Source organism: Saccostrea cucullata, unplaced genomic scaffold, assembly GCF_032062105.1.
Source record: "Saccostrea cucullata isolate Sc308-1 unplaced genomic scaffold, CSIRO_AGI_Scuc_v1 ctg12433, whole genome shotgun sequence".
In the NCBI taxonomy this organism is placed as follows: Eukaryota; Metazoa; Mollusca; class Bivalvia; order Ostreida; family Ostreidae; genus Saccostrea; species Saccostrea cuccullata.
In genome coordinates this window covers 1-18,564 of record NW_026921325.1, presented here as the reverse complement: position 1 = coordinate 18,564, position 18,564 = coordinate 1, and the positions used below count along the sequence as shown (strand labels likewise).

The following is an 18,564-nucleotide window of genomic DNA, read 5'->3' as shown; positions in this document are numbered from 1 at the left end:
ATTTGAAGAATCTGTGACCATCCTCGTCTCTTGTCACGGAGAGCGTGCGCTCAACTTGGTCTGGATGGAGAGCATGCGTAAGTACTGATCACAAGGATTTATAGGATAAATGCATACAATCATAGAATAGTACATGCCATATTCTTATTACTCTGAATATTGATTTAGAATCTATGTGTATGTGTAATACTTTATTGAAATATAACTGTATATGATTCACATGAACATTTTATATTGTCTGTGTGTGTGTAGGTTAGATGACTCCGCCCTTGAGTCAGAGGAAGGCCACCAGTGCGCAGCCAATCAAATCAAGAACATGCCAGACAATGTCCTGATCCAGGAGTCGGGGAAACTGATCATCATTATGGATTTACTGGACCAGATGAAGCGGGAGGGACATCGCTGTCTCGTCTTCTCTCAGTCCAGGAAGATGCTGGACATTATCCAACAGCTTATCTCCAACAGGGTAAGGTCAAGGTCACATTCCTATTAGGCTGGTCCAAGTGTCAGTGCAATATTCTTCATAAAGGTGTGTCATACTTTTATTTTCTGTAGTAGAATTTGGGTTAACATGGAAGCATATTAAACATGTTTTCTTAATTCTTTATTTGTAAAATAGTATTCAGTGGTATAAAGAAGTGTCATCTTTCATGATCATGAAATTTAATATACTGAAAAAATCAATCTACTGAGATATCAGTACTGTATACCAAATTATGGATACGGTGAAGTCATAGTGATTTATGTTGTATCTAGCAAATAGTTTTTAGCTCACCTGAGCCGAAGGCTCAAGTGAGCTTTTCTGATCACATTTTGTCCGGCGTCCGTCTGTCCGTTGTCTGTCTGTAAGCTTTTCACATTCTCGACTTCTCAAGAACCGCTGGCGACAATTTCAACCAAACTTGCCACAAAGTATCCTTGGGTTAAGGGGATTCAAGTTTGTTCAATGAAGGGCCACGCCCTCATTCAAGGGGAGATAATTTGGAATTAATGAAAATTTGGTGGCATGGTATAAAAATCTTCTTCTCAAGAACCACTGTGCCAGGAAAGATGAAACTTATAGGGAAGCATCCTCAGGTAGTGTAGATTCAAATTTGTTCAAATCATGACCCCCGGGGGTAGGGCGGGGCCAAAATGGCCGACCAAAGTTTTACATAGAAATATATAGGAAAATTCTTTAAAAATCTTCTTCTCAAGAATAACAAAGCCACAATTGATCATATTTATATGGAAGCATCCTCAGGTAATGTAGAATCAAGTTTGTTCAAATCATGACCCTCTGGGGTAGGGCGGGGCCACAATGGCCAACCAAAATTTTACCTAGAAATATATAGGAAAATTCTTTAAAAATCTTCTTCTCAAGAAAAGCAAGGCCATTTTTGATCATATTTATATGGAAGCATCCTCAGGTAGTGTAGATTCAAGTTTGTTCAAATCATGACCCCCGGGGGTAGGGCGGGGCCACAATGGCCGACCAAAATTTAACATAGAAATATATAGGAAAATTCTTTAAAAATCTTCTTCTCAAGAATAACAAAACCATAATTGATCATATTTATATGGAAGCATCTTAGTGTAGATTCAAATTTGTTCAAATCATGACCCCCGAGGGCAGAGCAGGGCCACACTGGCCGAAAAGTTTTACATAGAAATATATAGGAAAATGCTTTAAAAATCTTCTTCTCAAGAATAACAAAGCCATGATTGATCATATTTATATGGAAGCATCCTCAGGTAGTGTAGATTCAAGTTTGTTCAAATCATGACCCCCGGGGGTAGGGCGGGGCCACAATGGCCGACCAAAGTTTTACATAGAAATATTTAGGAAAATTCTTTAAAAATCTTCTTCTCAAGAATAGCAAAGCCATGATTGGTCATGGGCCTACTTTTGGATTTAAGCTTTTCAATAATAAACAAATTCTACTTTTTCCAAACCACAGTGCTCAGGTGAGCGATGTGGCCCATGGGCCTCTTGTTGTATCTAGTGATGTTAAGGAAAGAAATTATTTAAAAATAATATTGTATAGTAGATTCCCAATCTGCTTCAGCTCTCTTTAATCAATGTACAATTGTACATTCTTAGAGAACCTGTGTATTTAATGATAAGGTTAAATTGTATCAGGGTCACAAGGTCATGCGGCTGGATGGCACTATTACTCAGCTGAGCGAGAGAGACAGAAGAATCGCCACATTCCAGGAGGACATGAGTTACTCCGTGTTCCTACTCACAACACAGGTTATCTGACACTGGTTTGAAATAATACATGTTCATTAGATTGAATGGACATGTTCTTCTCATCCAAATGTAACCCTGTGGAGATGAGATCACATGTCCAATAAATGAAAATATTCAAGTAATTTAATTTTTATGGACTTTAACTACATGTATGATCAGAAGCAGTTGAAGTTAGAAATGCATTTAAACATTGTTTGCTACTGAACAGATTTTTATTTAAATGAATTTAAAGTCTGAAGTTATTTAGAATTTTTTTTTAATTTAAATTTTGTTTTAATTAGGTGGGAGGTGTGGGTCTGACTTTGACAGCTGCAGATAGAGTCATCATATGTGAGTAAAAATGGAAGCGAATAGAGTTTGGGTCTGATTTCAGAATGACATGGTGCACATGGTAGACCATATAAATATTCATATTTATTATAAGTACACACCAACAAATCTAAAGTCTCATCATAATCTTTTAGTTCAATGTAAAAATTCTTCAAAAAGACATGAAAATTGCTGTCTCATGCACCACTCTTTAATTTGTTGCCATGGCACTCATATTGTTTTAAAAAGATTTTTTTTTTTGAGGCATTGAACAAGAAAAAAATTATTAGTTAATTGTAAAGAAAAATATTGCCCATACAAATACATATATGCCAGTATATCCAGCAGTTTACATGCACTAGGACAGTATGTGTTGTAATTTAGATGATCCTAGCTGGAACCCTGCCACTGATGCCCAGGCTGTGGATAGGGTCTTCAGGATTGGTCAGGATAAAAATGTCGTTATCTACCGCCTCATTACGTGTGGTACAGTGGAGGAGAAAATCTACCGCAGACAGATATTTAAAGACTCCATAACCCGCCAGACAACCGGGAACTCCAAAAATCCCTACAGGTAAATATAAAGCAAACCTATAAGTACATTGTAAAAGCCAGGCAGGTAAATAAAGGCTGACAATACCTACAAATGTATGTATCTTTTATTACATGTTCACTTCAATATTTTTACCCTGAGTCCCTGACCCTGTAACCTTGACCATGTTATTTTATTTAATTTGCATGTAGCTCAGTTTTAAATAACTTATGAAGATATTTTTGTTAATACATGTCTATACTGAAACTTATTAGTGAGAGCTGTGCAGCTGTGTCCAAAATATTTTCCTCCTTTACCTTAACCTTGAACCTTTATGCAATTGAGGCACATTCCTTTTCGTGTTGCAATACAAATGAGACCTGGGGTGGAGCATTAATGTCCTATGGACATATTTCCAGGTTTCCGACACAGCTAAATGTCTTCATAGAAAAATGAATAATTGTTGTGAAAAACTTTGAAAAGAATCAGTAAATATACTTAAACACCCAGTTTTATGTTAACGCCCCCAAAATCTACCTGATTCAAGATCAATAATTTACCGCCTGTCAATCATTAAAAAACAACAGCTTCTGATTTGATTGACAGGTCAGCTACCTGATAATCTGAGGTTGCTTATTTTGAAGAGAATGGCCTTGTCGCATGCCAAACTCTTTCATGTACCCGCCTTGTATACACGCGGGTTAGAAAACTCCATATGTTTAAATTCTATTTCAAAAAATAATTGAAAATACGTATATTATTAAAACATTGACATCATTAAATATTTCTTTTCAATCTTCACTGCTGTTTGTTACTTGTAAGTGTTATATCGTCCACGAAACCTGTAGAAAAAAAGACCGTCCACAGAAACTGGCTCAATTTGCCGTAATTGGACGTCCGACGATAATAAAATTATTTTTTAAGAAATGGGATATAAGATAAATATTCAGCATAATCGGCATATAGTTTACAAAAGATGTTTTATTTTGTACAAAGGCTACAAACACGAAGTAGTACAGAAATTTATGTCAGAATTAATGCTCGAATTTCCTCTAGCGTTTGTCTATATTCGTAATGAAAGGGTGAAGATAATTAATAGTGATCGATTCTGAAGAGAAATCTTTCTAACGATAAAATTTTGTTAACGCACGAACAATCGAAAATATTGAAGATTTTAGAAATTGTTAGCCAGAAAATTATAAAAAAAAAAATCCGATGGTGGTAAATGTTCACATGCACGACGGATAAATGGATTAATTATTTTTTCATTTCAATATTCAGACTTTTTTTATTATGATGATTTCTTTTATTGAAGATTAAAAAAATAAAGAATTTCTTTGTAGTTTTTCGAAACTGAATCATTTTATAAAACGTTATCCTTTATGTTTTTTCCTGCCATTTGATGTTTTCGTCCCAGATAAAGTTCATCCTCGGCCGTAATAATTTTATGTAGTTTCACTCAAAACTAGACACAAAACATGTTATCCACAATATCAGCAACCCTCTCATCTGTCACAGTTGTTTCTGAAGTTCTTTTGTGATATAGTTTTTGACATCTTGGGTATTGGTCTGTTGTCCTTTGAATAACATCACTGGTACTGATCACTCCCCCTCCTCAATGTGATCTTTCTCTAAGAATTTGGTCTTTAACAATTTGTGAATACTAAAATTTTATATTTGGTTTGAATGATATGCTTATACAAAACTAGATATATCGTAACTAGAGTTCTCAGCAATGAGCTCACTAAATTTTGAGTTGTCCTAGTTTGACACTATTTTTATAATTAAAGCAAAGTCCATGTTTTGCGGTGGCCGGGATACCCAAAATTTTTGGCATGTTTGAATAAAATAGGAAGCTGTGCTTGAATGGCAATAGTAATCAAGATTTTTTGAAAGTTTCATTAAATTTCACTCAGTGGTTTAAGAGTCTGTATTAAGTTGGGTACCCCAAAGTTGACCTCTGACGGACGGACGGACGTACAGACATTTGCTACAAAAAAGAAAAAGTTACATTACTCCCTTTTTCAAGCGGGGGGTATTGAAATGGTGAGATGAGACCACATTTATCTTGCTTTGATTGCAATGCTTTTCTGAACATTCCAGAATAATGTAATAAGGAACAGTCACATGTTTTACTATCAATATTGTAAAGAAATGAAAAGTGGATTTTAAAGTGGATTCTTTTTATCTTACAAAAAATGATAACATTTTCTATAGAATTACTCTAGGACTGAAAATTCATGTTGTTTGTTGATTTGATAGAGATCATTAGATATCTAAACTTTGATGAAATTTATAATTCAGAGTAAACACACTGGGAATATTAACTGTATATTCCTTCAAGTTTATGCAATTTGAAATTCAGTGGCGGGTTTAAACTTCCACTAGGGGGGGCACTTAAACCACCATCCTGTATTATTTTTAAGATCATAAATCATAGTTTTAATGAGATGGTGTTTCTCGGTAGACCTCATTTTTACCCTTAATAAGAATATACTAGAATATGTATTCTTCACCAAAGCTGTAACTGTAAATATCAATAAAATTAAGGGGTTTTGCAACAATTCTTAGCAGTTCGTTTAGCACCCCCTTGTTGTTGGAGATTAAAATTAGAGAGAAATTTGAATGATTTACAGCAAATAAGTCCATGGTACATTAAATTAAGGGTATAAAAAATCATTTTATAAATTTTTGTAGCTTTCAACATTCGAGTCCAATTAAAGACATTATAGTAAATGTAAGGACATTATACTTATGGGGCTAGTGTGTGACTAATGACAATATTGCCACTAGAAATCTCTGCATTAAATACTTGGTTGATCAAGGAAATGCTACGACACTGCGCTACTGATGGACAGGATGAAATGATGCTTAACTCAGCTGATTCAGCGAGTGCTACTGCTAGGTTGGTTACCTTTTTTGTCATAATCAACAGATGCTGACAGGCAAATCTCCAGAAGTAAGCAAAAACAAAAGACATGGGTTATAAATTGCGCCATACTCTCAGGCTTTTGATCTTCGACTGTACAATATTCAGGAGAGGCAACTTTCACGACATTTCGATTTTTTTTGAACGAGTCTCCGGGACGGGTGAGATTCACTTTCGATTCATTCTGGATATCGAAATGCGCATGCGCAGAATTCTAAACATCAAACCCGATTGCAATTGCAGTTAACTTGAGTCAGCATGGCGGCTTCCATATGAATGTGATGAATACGAAGAGAACGCTTCTTAACTGACTGTAAGTAAAAAAAACTTAGTTAGTTCTTGAGATCCAAATGGGGGGGGGGGCGGGATGGTAACACGTCATAAACGTCGGAACGGTTGGGGGTGGGGGTCATCACAAAAATACAATAACTTACATGGAAAATTAGGCTTATACTTTTTCGGTTTGGCCCCTCTTTTAATTACCCCCCCCCCGACCACACACACACACACACTTTCAATTTGCTTCCGAAGCCTATCACACTATGATTCCAATCATACCCTATGCCTGCCTGGATACATGAAATAGCAGATAAGTGTTACATGCACATGTAATGTATACATTACAAGTATAAATAAAACTAGATCATTCAGTCTAAAAAAAAAATTAAGGTAACACCCACCCCACTTTATCTTAAATTAATGGCTTGTAAAATAGAAAGTACGGTGATGTTCAAGTGACAGATGAAAAGATAAAATACAAATTTGTGTCAAGGGATTTTTAACATTAATTTTATAATAGTTTTCAGTAATACAATGAGTAACAGAAATATTTCATTTGTTTTCATCTCATATTTTTATTTATATTTCAATGTTGAGACCAATTTTTGAACTAATTATTGTAACATGATTTTATTTGTAAGAGGAAATTAAAGAAGAAATTGAAAGTGTATGGCTGGAGTGGACTGTGTACATGTATATTGATAGGCCTGGGTAGCTCAGTCGGTAGAGCACTAGCTGTAGATCTGTAGCTCTCCGAAAAAATATATTGATAGTCCGGTTTATCAATATATATTTTTTTTTTCGGAGAGCTACAGATCTGCAGCTAGTAGAGCACCTGACTAGTGATGCAGGGATCCATGGTTCAATCCCAGTCCAGTCATACATTTTCTCCTTTCTATTTATAGAAAAATTTATTTACAAATGTCTGAATGAATGCATGGCATTAGAAAGAAGGCAAAGCCTATTTTAGCCCTCACCCTGTAAAAAAAAAAATGAACTAGTCTAAAACACGCTCCTACATATTGGCCGGCTTTCCAAGGAAAAAGTCAAAATAATTCTATAATTTACATAGGCGTCGGAACCGGGGGAGGGGGGGGGGGGGGGGGGGCTAGGGCCGGTGCTTTTTTTCCAAACATATACTTAGTATAGATATTGAACATTGCTTCATAGGTTTAGCCCCCCCCCCCACTTTCCACAGACACATGGCAGTATACATGTAGGTAAAAAATGGGAAAAAGGTAGTGTATAGAAAACAAAATTATGGTACTGAAGTTCGAATTCAACCCCCCCCCCCCCCCCCCCCCCCCCCCCCCCCCCCGAAATAGGATTTTCGTGTTTGGGAAATTGATGTTTTCGTTTTCTTTTTTTTTTTTTTTTTTTGCTTGTCAGGTTTTTTTTAGAAGGTATAAAAATTTTTTTTTACACCTAGCCCCCCCACTTTGAATTTGCTTCCGACACCAATGATTTACATGTATTCATCAAACTGAGTATGAAATTCTCAGACCGGCCCTGTGACCTATAACTCAGAACCTCTTATATTTATTTTACATGCTTAATTCATTATATACCAGTTTGAATTCTATTAATGATGTAAATTAGATTTTGATAAATGTTTTGCTCATAATAGGACCTTTTTAAATTTATTAATCCCCCCCCCCCCCCCCCCCCCCCCCGTCGACACCACAATCACACAGCACATACTGTTTGGAATAGGCTAGATGGAAAAGTTTTGTTAAAACATCGTTTGTTATGAATTAATTTAAAATTTGTTCTTGTACTATACATGTTAACATGTAAATTTCTACATCACATCACGTTGCGTCACCCATTATCATATTTTTAGATTAAACACCATTTGGCACACCTCGGCCGATTCCCACTTCATCTGATAAGGTGACGGAATCGACGAAGGTTTGTCGAATGGAATTAGCACAAATGGCTGCAGTCTGGTGTGCATTGGATTAATTCATTTTGTGTTATAACTGGATTTATATTTCATGAAGTTGACGAGACAAACATGTATGGCAGTCGGTAAGTACAAGTTTAAGTATAGTGGGGAGTAAAATAAACCCAAACGATTAGGTTAAAGTTCAAAAAGGGTCAAAGATCATCGCATGGCACACTAGACGAATTTCATATTGTGAAGTTATCTGCCATTGTCGATGTGACATTCAGTTACTGCCAATACTGGTGCGGATCCAGAATTTTTTTTCGGGAGTAGGGAGAGGGGTTCACATCTCAGTCAAAAAATTTCCAGCCCAGAATTTCCTGACAAGCAGGAGAAAAAAAAACTGAAATTAAATAAACAAAATAAAAACAATGATAGTGTGGTCAATGTTTTCTCAGTTAGGGGGAGGATGTCCAAAGTCATTTTTTATTTGCTTCAGTATATAGTCTTGTTTAAATAACAAAGCAAATTCCAGAGGGGGGGGGGGGGGATGGGGGGATTCCAATCTCCCTACCCACTCCCTGTCCCTGAAATAACAATCTATTTTGTGATTCCAATTAAATAGTATATTTTTTTCCATTTGACTAATTATACATATTTTGTTTCTTGTGTTTATATTATGTCTGTCTATTTGTCTGCAGAAATTATAACCTTGCCCATAAGTTTTAAGTGGGATGGGCTACACAAATGGCTTCTACATTTTATAGGTTTATTTCTTGTGACAATTAAGACCTTTTATTTGGGTACCATTAATTTTTACCTGAAATCCCTTGACCTAGGATACACATTTTTACAAGAAAAATACCAAACTTTAAACTTGGCCTAAATTTTGATCAATAGGTGCTAGGGCTTTCATGCTTAACATGTGTATTCATTGTGAACTGTCAACAATTATAAATATGTTTGACCTTGACCCTAGAGTTTGAACCACTTAAAAAAAATTAACCTTGGCAATTAACTTTTGAACAGGAATTACTAGGGATATCTTTATTTCACATGTGCATTCCTTGTGACAAGACTTTCTTCTGATACTAACAATTTGAATCCTTTGACCTTGAACTTTGAGTTTGACATATATTTGAGAAACTTCAACCTTCGCCATAGGCTTCCATACAGGGACATCAGTGTTTCACAAACACATCTTGTCTTCATTATTATTTGGTGGTGTCTCCATATGAGGGAAAAATTCCCAAGAGAGATGTATTCACAACAAACAAACAAATTACTAAAGAAAATATAAAACATGAATATGTTGGTCATGTATATCTCTGCATGAAAAAAACAGCTTTTCAAATACTGCAACCATATTCTAACCCTTTCAAAACACTCATTTGAGCTTTTCTGGTTTCCTTAACATGTAACGTCTGTCGTGACGTGTCGTCCATCTGTTTGTCTGAAAACTTTTTACATTTTTAACTTCTCTAGAACCACTGGGCCAATTTTACCCAATTCATATAGAAATATGTATATTTGTATGTCAGACTGTCCATCTGTCTCAATAAATTTAACCTTGGTCATCACGGTCATATCTACTGAATATTAAACTTATGTATTAGTATTTACCTGTGAGAATGGCATGGTTTTTTTATGCGCCCGGATCGATAGATCCCGGGCGTATATTGTTTTTGTCCTGTCTGTTTGTCTTTTTGTCTGTTTGTCTGTTTATCTGTTTGTCTGTCTGTCTGTTGTCAACTTTAACCTTGGCCATAACTTTTGAACAATAAGAGATAGAGACTTCATATTTGGTATGCATACTCCAGTAATAAAGTCCTTTCAAATGACATCAAGGTCAATGACCTTGTGACCTTGACTGTGACCTATATGCTAAAAATAGCTTTTTCCACTGTTTGTCATAACTTTTTAACCATAGGAGATAGGGACTTCATATTTGGTATGCATACTCCACTAATAGAATCCTTTCAAACAACATCAAGGTCAATGATCTTGCAACCTTGACTGTGACCTATATGCTAAAAATAGCTTTTTACACTTTTTGCCATAACTTTTTAACCATAGGAGATAGGAACTTCATATTTGGTATGCATACGATATCGATAAAGTCCTTTCAAACGACGGCAAGGTCAATGATCTTGTGATCTTGACTGTGACCTATATGCTAAAAATAGCTCTTTACACTTTTTGCCATAACTTTTGAACCATAGGAGATAGAGACTTCATATTTGGTATGCATACTCCATTGATTAAGTTCTTTCGAATGACACCATGGTCAATGACCTTGTGACCTTGACTGTGATCAATATGCTAAAAATAGATTTTTTGAACTTTGTTGCCGCCGGGCGCATAGTGTTTCACAAACAAATCTTGTTTTTTTTTTTTACCTGTGACCTAGAAGTTTGACCTACTTGCAAAAAAATTAAATTGTTATAAATTCATCATTTTGAAGGAGAAAAGTTAGGGCATTCATATCATAATGCATGTATATTATTACCTGTGATAAGACCTTTCCAAATAAATCATGATTTTTACTCTGTGACCTTGACCTTGAAGAGGTCAAGCCTCTACTTTTCAAAAATGTTGCATTTGCTTATAACTTTTGATTGAGATGAGATATGACTCTCACATTTGACATATACATTAATTACTCATAAGAATTCAAGGTGTTTCCCAGCATGTGATGCTTTTTTTTACCCCTTGACGTTGATGTTTTACATAATTTTCAAAATATTTAACTCTCCTAAAAGATGATTAGGCTTCTGAGTAACATTAAGGAAGACTTCAGGGAAGACAGGGCTTTTTTCACAAAAAACGTCATTTTTCGACCCATATTTGACCCCCCAGGGCAAAATCTTAATTCCAAAACCTTACTGCACATCTACCTGACACCACCAACCATCTCCCAACAGATGATTAGGCTACTGTGTAAAATGTAGGAGAAGTTCAGGGAAGACGGGGCTTTTTGCATAAAAAATGTCATTTTTTGACCCCCATTTGACCCCCCAGGGCAAAATAAAAATTCCGAAACCTTACTGCACATCTACATGACCCCACCAACCATCTCTCAAAAGATGAATAGGCTGCTGAGTAAAATGTAAGAGGAGTTCAGGGAAAACGGGGCTTTTTGTATAAAAAACGTTATTTTTCCACCCCAATTTGACCCCCCGGGGCAAAATCTAAATTCAGAAACCTTACTGCACATCTACATGACCCAACCAACCATCTCCCAAAAGATGATTAGGCTACTGTGTAAAATGTAGAAGGAGTTCAGGGAAGACGGGGCTTTTTGCATAAAAAACATCATTTTTCGACCCCCATTTGACCCCCCGGGGCAAAATCAAAATTCCGAAACCTTACTGCACATCTACATGACAACACCAATCATCCCCCAAAAGATGATAAGGCTGCTGAGTAAAATGTAAGAGGAGTTCAGGGAAGATGGGGCTTTTTGCATAAAAAACGTCATTTTTCGACCCCCATTTGACCCCCTGGGGCAAAATCAAAATTCCGAAACCTTACTGCACATCTACATGACACCACCAATCATCCCCCAAAAGGTGATTAGGCTGCTGAGTAAAATGTAGAAGGAGTTCAGGGAAGACGGGACTTTTTGCACAAAAAACGTCATTTTTCAACCCCCATTTGACCCCCCGGGGCAAAATCTAAATTCCGAAACCTTACTGCATATCTACATGACACCACCAACCATCTCCCAAAAGATGATTAGGCTACTGTGTAAAATGTAGAAGGAGTTCAGGGAAGACGGGGCTTTTTGCATAAAAAAACATCATTTTTCTACCTCCATTTGACCCCCTGGGGCAAAATCAAAATTCCGAAACCTTACTGCACATCTACGTGACAACACCAATCATCCCCCAAAAAATGATAAGGCTGCTGAGTAAAATGTAAGAGAAGTTCAGAGAAGACGGGGCTTTTAGCATAAAAAACGTCATTTTTCGACCCCCATTTGACCCCCCAGGGCAAAATCAAAATTCCAAAACCTTACTGCACATCTACATGACCCAACCAACCATCTCCCAAAAGATGATTAGGCTACTGTGTAAAATGTAGAAGGAGTTCAGGGAAGACGGGGCTTTTTGCATAAAAAACATCATTTTTCGACCCCCATTTGACCCCCGGGGCAAAATCAAAATTCCGAAACCTTACTGCACATCTACATGACACCACCAATCATCCCCCAAAAGATGATAAGGCTGCTGAGTAAAATGTAAGAGGAGTTCAGGGAAGATGGGGCTTTTTGCATAAAAAACGTCATTTTTTGACCCCTATTTGACCCCCTGGGGCAAAATCAAAATTCCGAAACCTTACTGCACATCTACATGACACCACCAATCATCCCCCAAAAGGTGATTAGGGTGACATGTGTTTACTAAACAATACTGGCAAATTTATGATGTAAACAATTGTCTGGAAATTTAGTTTCAAATGGGATTTTAGTATCAAATTCCAATAAAATTGGATGAGGCCATGAAAAAAAATGTAAAAATAATCAATTCAACAATTTAGAAAAAGGAAACAAATATTAGCAATTTTGTAAAATAAAATGTTTCTGGAAATTTCTGAAATTTTCATTGGATTTTCATAACAAAAGGAATTTTAAAGGTTTTTGGAAAATACATAAAAATATTGATTACAACAATGAAAATAAAAGAGGACTTAGATAAAAGATCTTTTTAAAGAAAAATAAAAAGACAGACAAGGATCCACCTTGTAGCACACCAAATAAAAATAGGTTTTACAAATATATATATGATTTTTATATTTACATGTAAAACTTTGCTAGACTAAGAAAATATAGTTCTTTTATAAGTGTATGCACTTAGAATATGAATAATATTATAGAAGTCAAATAATTAAAATTTAGCCAAATTTTATCAAAACTAAAGAAGAAATAAGCCAATATTAATTGACAACTTTTACCTCTTTCTGACACTAAATACTTGTCCTTTTCCAAAAGTGGTTGAAACACAAATAAACCTGGGAACAGAATAAAAGATATCAACCTCTGGATTTGCTCAAAACAAGTTCAAGCAAAATGGTTTTTGTTGAGCTTGTTAGAGCTCCTTTGTCCTCTTCTTAATTCTGAGTTATTTTCTTGTGCATTTCTAAATCAGTAAATCCACCAAGCACCCTAAAAAAGCTGGCTGATCACAAAAACAACTTAATTATCCCCCTTTGTATTGACTTGCCAGACAATGGTGTGATAATTGGACAGGTAGGCTGTTGCCATGGTTAGCTTGGGTCTGGCCAGACAAAGACCTGAAAAAGTGTCAGAGCTCCCATAATCCTAGTTTGTTTTGACCAGTCAGAGTAGCCTGGCTAATTTCCCTCAAGCCATACTAATTGAATAGAGACAGACCATGTAATGTAATTAGATAAGGCACCCACAGGGGAAACAATCCATATTTATATATGAGATATATATATTGTTTAGTTTCTTTCAGTGCTAGAAAAAGAAATGATATATTTTTAAAAAAAGAAATCATCATGAAATACAAACTCTTAAAAGGAACCTTGAGAAAAGAAAATTTATCATACAAAAACTTGAAACTTTCCACTAGATTTGCCAATTTTTCTGTCCAAATGATAACAGAAAATATAATATGAGTATTGCCAGAAGAAGAATAGAAACTAGTAAATCACTTAATACAAAATATCTGCTGAATGTTTTTATCCATGAATTCAGAAAGAGGATTTTATGTATTCATTTATCTATAAAATCCTACCCCTCATGTCTCTTCTCCTTGCTGTACCCCACTGAGAGATAGCTAAGTGTTTTGTGATACATAGATAGATAAGGGCTTGTTTCCCAGCAAGATGATGTTGTTTTCTGTAGATTATTATTTTACAGGCATTCTGACACTTTTACACAACTTCTAGCAATTTTCAGAATGTGTCAAACATTTGTTAATTTTAATTAAAAGAGTCCAACTCAGAGACATTTTTTTTTAAGTTCTTGAAACTTAAATATTATTTAAAATGAAAACCACAATTGCATGCATAATCAATAAAACAAATTTTCTTCTGTAAGAATATAATTGAGAAAGATTCAAATTTTTTCTGCAAATAAACAATATCCACTCAGTCTCATAGATTTAAATGAAGTAATAATTTTAAATCTAGAATCCATTTCATAATATTAGCTGTAATTGTGTTTGAATTGGATAATGTGTTTGCTAGCCATTCTTTCTGGTTTCAGACTTACCTAACATTAAATCTCTTTGATATTAAGCAGAGATTGTAAGAAGCTTAAGAAGGATTAGTATTAGATACTATTGAGAACCCAAGCATCCATCCCTGACTGTTTTGTGCTACACCTTTTGATCGGAAAATATTAAAGTTGCAAACTTTGTCACATCAGTAGATACCTACATTGATGAAATTACATATAATGTAATGGGCATATTAATTTATATTGAAGGATTTTTCCAGAACTGTTTACATATATTCAGATATGAATTAAATTATTCTACATATACTGAAGTTAAAGACATTCTAGTTAAGTCGTATAAATAATAAAGTTAATGTGGTATAAATTTGGCAGAACCTTTTTGATTTTAAATTTGCCCACAAGTCTTGGACCATGATTAGTAGTTTTATTTGTTTGACTGTATGTTTGCAGGATTATTCAAACAGCCAAAAACACAAAAGAATTTCTGAGTTACGCTATTATTTATACAACTAATGAATGAAATTTAGTTGAGGTAAGATATATTATAATTTAGAATTAACTTTGACTTTAAAAAAATAGATCAGATATTTTAGGATTCACCAATTTATAAATATCCCAAAAAAGCACAACAGTCTTGAGATATTGTAAGTTCATGTTTTTGTGTAAACAATTTATTTGGAGTTTTGGTTCATTCAGTGCCATTTACCATGAATAGTTGCTTAGATTTTCATCTTCCTTCTGTCAAACACAGCACATACAACTTTGAGGCTTTACTAATATGCATTTTGTGTTAGAATAAAAGTGGTTTTTATGCTCCTCTTTGAAGAAGGGAGGGCATAATGCTTTGCTGCTGTCTGTCGGTCCACTAAGTTTCAGTTTATTTTCTTCGCAGTGGTTGCACATACTAAAATGAAATTTAGTATACAGATTTATCATAAGAATATCTAGGTCAAGTTTTGTTTTGAGTATGATAGACCATTTTGTCAGAGTAATGCCCCTTGGACTTGAAAAAATTCCAATTATTTGCAGTTTCCGTTCGTTTCCTTCGCAATGGTTCCACATACTGAACTGAAATTTGGAAATACAGATTTATCATAAGAATATCTAGGTCAAATTATGTTTTGGGTACAATCGAGTCGTTTTTGTCAGATTTATGTCCCTTAAACTTAGAGAAATTCTTCCTATTTGAGGGAGGGGGGCATGAGTGTTTTACAAACATCTTGTTTTTTCAGATATCTGAACAGAACATACATGTATTATAGATAATTTGATTTAGGAACTAAGCAGGTTTCTAATGATTATGGTAATGATATATTTCAAACCGCTGTAAATGAACAGTAAATTTTCTGTTTTTCTTGTTTTAGGTACTTCACAAAGCAGGAGCTGAGAGAGTTGTTTACCCTTGACAATCCACGGATCTCGAAGACTCAGCAGCAGCTCGAGGAGATGCACAGTCACCAGAGAAATACAGACTCGTCCCTCGACGCTCACATCGCATTTCTCTACTCACTCGGTCAGTACTCACATCGCATTTCTCTACTCACTCTGTCAGTACTCACATCACATTTCTCTACTCACTCGGTCATTGGTCACATCGCATTTCTCTACTCGCTCGGTCAGTATTGACATTGCATTTCTCTACTTGCTCGGTCAGTACTTCGTGTGTTGTTCTCTGTCACTGCCAATGTTACTTTCCTCAGTTTTTAATAAATAAAAATAATTCTGGCAAAGTGTTGTTTTATCAGATTTATGTCAGTGCAAAGTTATTTTAAAAATTTTCTCCCAAAAGGACTTTAACTGCATTCTCATCTCATAGCACATTTCTCTACTCACATGGTCAGTGACCAAAATATTTGTATCACCAATTATTGCTCTTACTAAACTTTGCACATAGTTTAGACATCAATATTGAGTGTGTGACATAAGCCATGTTATGGATATTTTTTTGTGTTGCAGAGATATTTGGTATCAGTGATCATGACTTGATGTTTACCCAGGAGAAATGCGACTTTGAAGACAACGGTGAAGCAGAGGTGGAACATGGAGATGACTACATACAACACAGGGTCTGTATTAGGCAACTCAACATACATACAACACAGGGTCTGTATTAGACAATATAGCTTAAGTATATAATAACATGTTATATACAACACAGGGTCTGTATCAGCCAACATAGCAAAAGTACATGTATATAATAACATCTTAAAATATAAGGACCTCTTTCTATTTTAATTGTTCCCTTCTCTGTCTATTTTAGGGACAACCCTGTGATATATTTCATTTGGCTCATGTTAGTGTATGATGTACACACAAAGCCATATAAATTAAAAATATTGTTTTGTAAATTTAAAAAAATGTTTTGATAGGTACAAAAGGCAAAGGAGTTGCTTCAGATGGAGTCAGATTTAACACAGGATTTTGAACAGAGAACCGGGAAATACCAGAGAAATGTTCCAGCTGGGCCGGAGGATGCCGGGTCCCAGAAACCGTTCTCTCGCCCCTGGTCTGACTGGAATCTCCAGGGGACGGTCAACACACAGGAGGAGGAGGATGTCAAGGATGTACAAGGTCAGTCAGGACAAAAAGGTCAAGGATAAAATTGGCAGAATTGATCTTTTCATAAACCCAACTTAGGGGTTTCAATATATTTTCACTATTACAAAGATAATGATTATGAATTCACAAAAGTTGAAACAAAGGGTTGTTTAATTCAATAAAAAAAAAATATCCTGATGTAATTTGATTCTTTACAGAGATAGACTTGGATGCTGAGAACGTTAATGATGATGATGACGAAGAAGAGGAAGACAATGAAGTTAGAGAAGTGAAGACTGAAGTGTTGGAGACCAGTCATATTGACCTTGTGACCCCAGAGCCCACCCCCGTCAAGGGCAGCAATATGGTGGTGGATCTGACTGCCACCACACCAGGAGTCAGAGTAAAGACAGAGCCAGAATTAAACAAGGTATAAAATGCATATAAAATGCTGGTTACACTGGTCTATAGAGTGTTTTGTTTTTTCTTGCTGTAGTTTTCATCTATTTGCATTCTGGTATCTTTGTGCAACCAAACCTTGTTATTTCAAACTAGATAGGTCAGGAATAAATTTATAGATAGATGGGGATACTAGGTATTAAGGTTGAAGTAATTATAGAGAAAGTTAATTATAGAGAAAGTTATTGAGATTCCAAACTCTTACAAATCCGTGGCATTTTGCGGTACATGCATCAATTCTAGAGACTTGAAATTTAATTGTATATGGTCAATTCTTGTTTATATACCTGTATATTGAATAAAAGTCTACATGTATCTGCAAAAAGAGTTTTTTTTTTTTTTTAAAAATGCAGTTCTCAAAGAATTTTTCTGGATGAAAAAATCTTGTTTCATAAATTCATATTGTAGACTGACATCAAAATGGAATCTGAACAGACTGCAATAAAGACTGAGGTGTTTAGTCCAGGACAACATATGGAGGCAGCAGAATCAGAGGAGGAGGTGCAAACCATCGAACATTTGGGAAATCTTTCTATTAGGGCTAGTCCCAAAAGGAACTCTTTGGATAAAGACAGTATGTTAGAGCCTATTTCAAATGATAGGGAAAATAACACTTCCGATAATGGAGGTATGGCTCCGAAAAACCGAGATGAAGAGGGTGATGTAGAAGAAGAGGAGGATATGGAGCAGACAGGTGATGCTCTGTCAAATGAATCAGAGAGCGACAAAAAGGAGGAATCTATAATCGATTCGGAGGATGAAGAAAATAAAGAAAATGTTCCTCTTTCACAAATAATAGCTTCAGCCAAGAGATCATCAGATATGTTCAGACTGAACAGATCAACCGATGGTCAGGCGAGGTCTCCCTTAGCCCCCATCCTCATATCTCCAGCAATCACTGACTCTCCTGCTAAGAAGAAGCCAAGAAGAAGTGTGTCTCAGAGTCCCTGGTTGAAAGAACCCCACGAGAAAAAGGTGGAAAATACTGTGAGAGAAGAGGAAGTTTTTATATCCCCTGATAGGTTCCGACCTCTGATGGGAACAAAATCAAAGGACAATGCCAATTTGCTCAAAAGTAGAAGTAACTTGAATTCTACGATTTTATCGGCTTTCTCTGACAGTCCTCAGCCCAGTGATTCACCTCTTGGAAGGAAAGGGACATCAGAATTGGAAAGGAAGAGGATTG

At 35.6% G+C, this 18,564-nt stretch overlaps 1 protein-coding gene across 1 annotated transcript; it reads left to right on the top strand.

Moving 5' to 3' along the window:
• Positions 1-252: 252 nt before the first annotated feature.
• On the top strand, positions 253-18,510 carry LOC134259727 (DNA excision repair protein ERCC-6-like; the record flags this gene model as incomplete). Its single annotated transcript, XM_062742321.1, has 9 exons — positions 253-466; positions 2,123-2,236; positions 2,518-2,566; positions 2,930-3,119; positions 15,746-15,894; positions 16,338-16,447; positions 16,751-16,952; positions 17,138-17,349; positions 17,787-18,510. Coding segments are annotated over 9 exons (1,964 nt in total), but the record flags the coding sequence as incomplete, so codon positions are not given.
• Positions 18,511-18,564: the final 54 nt, after the last annotated feature.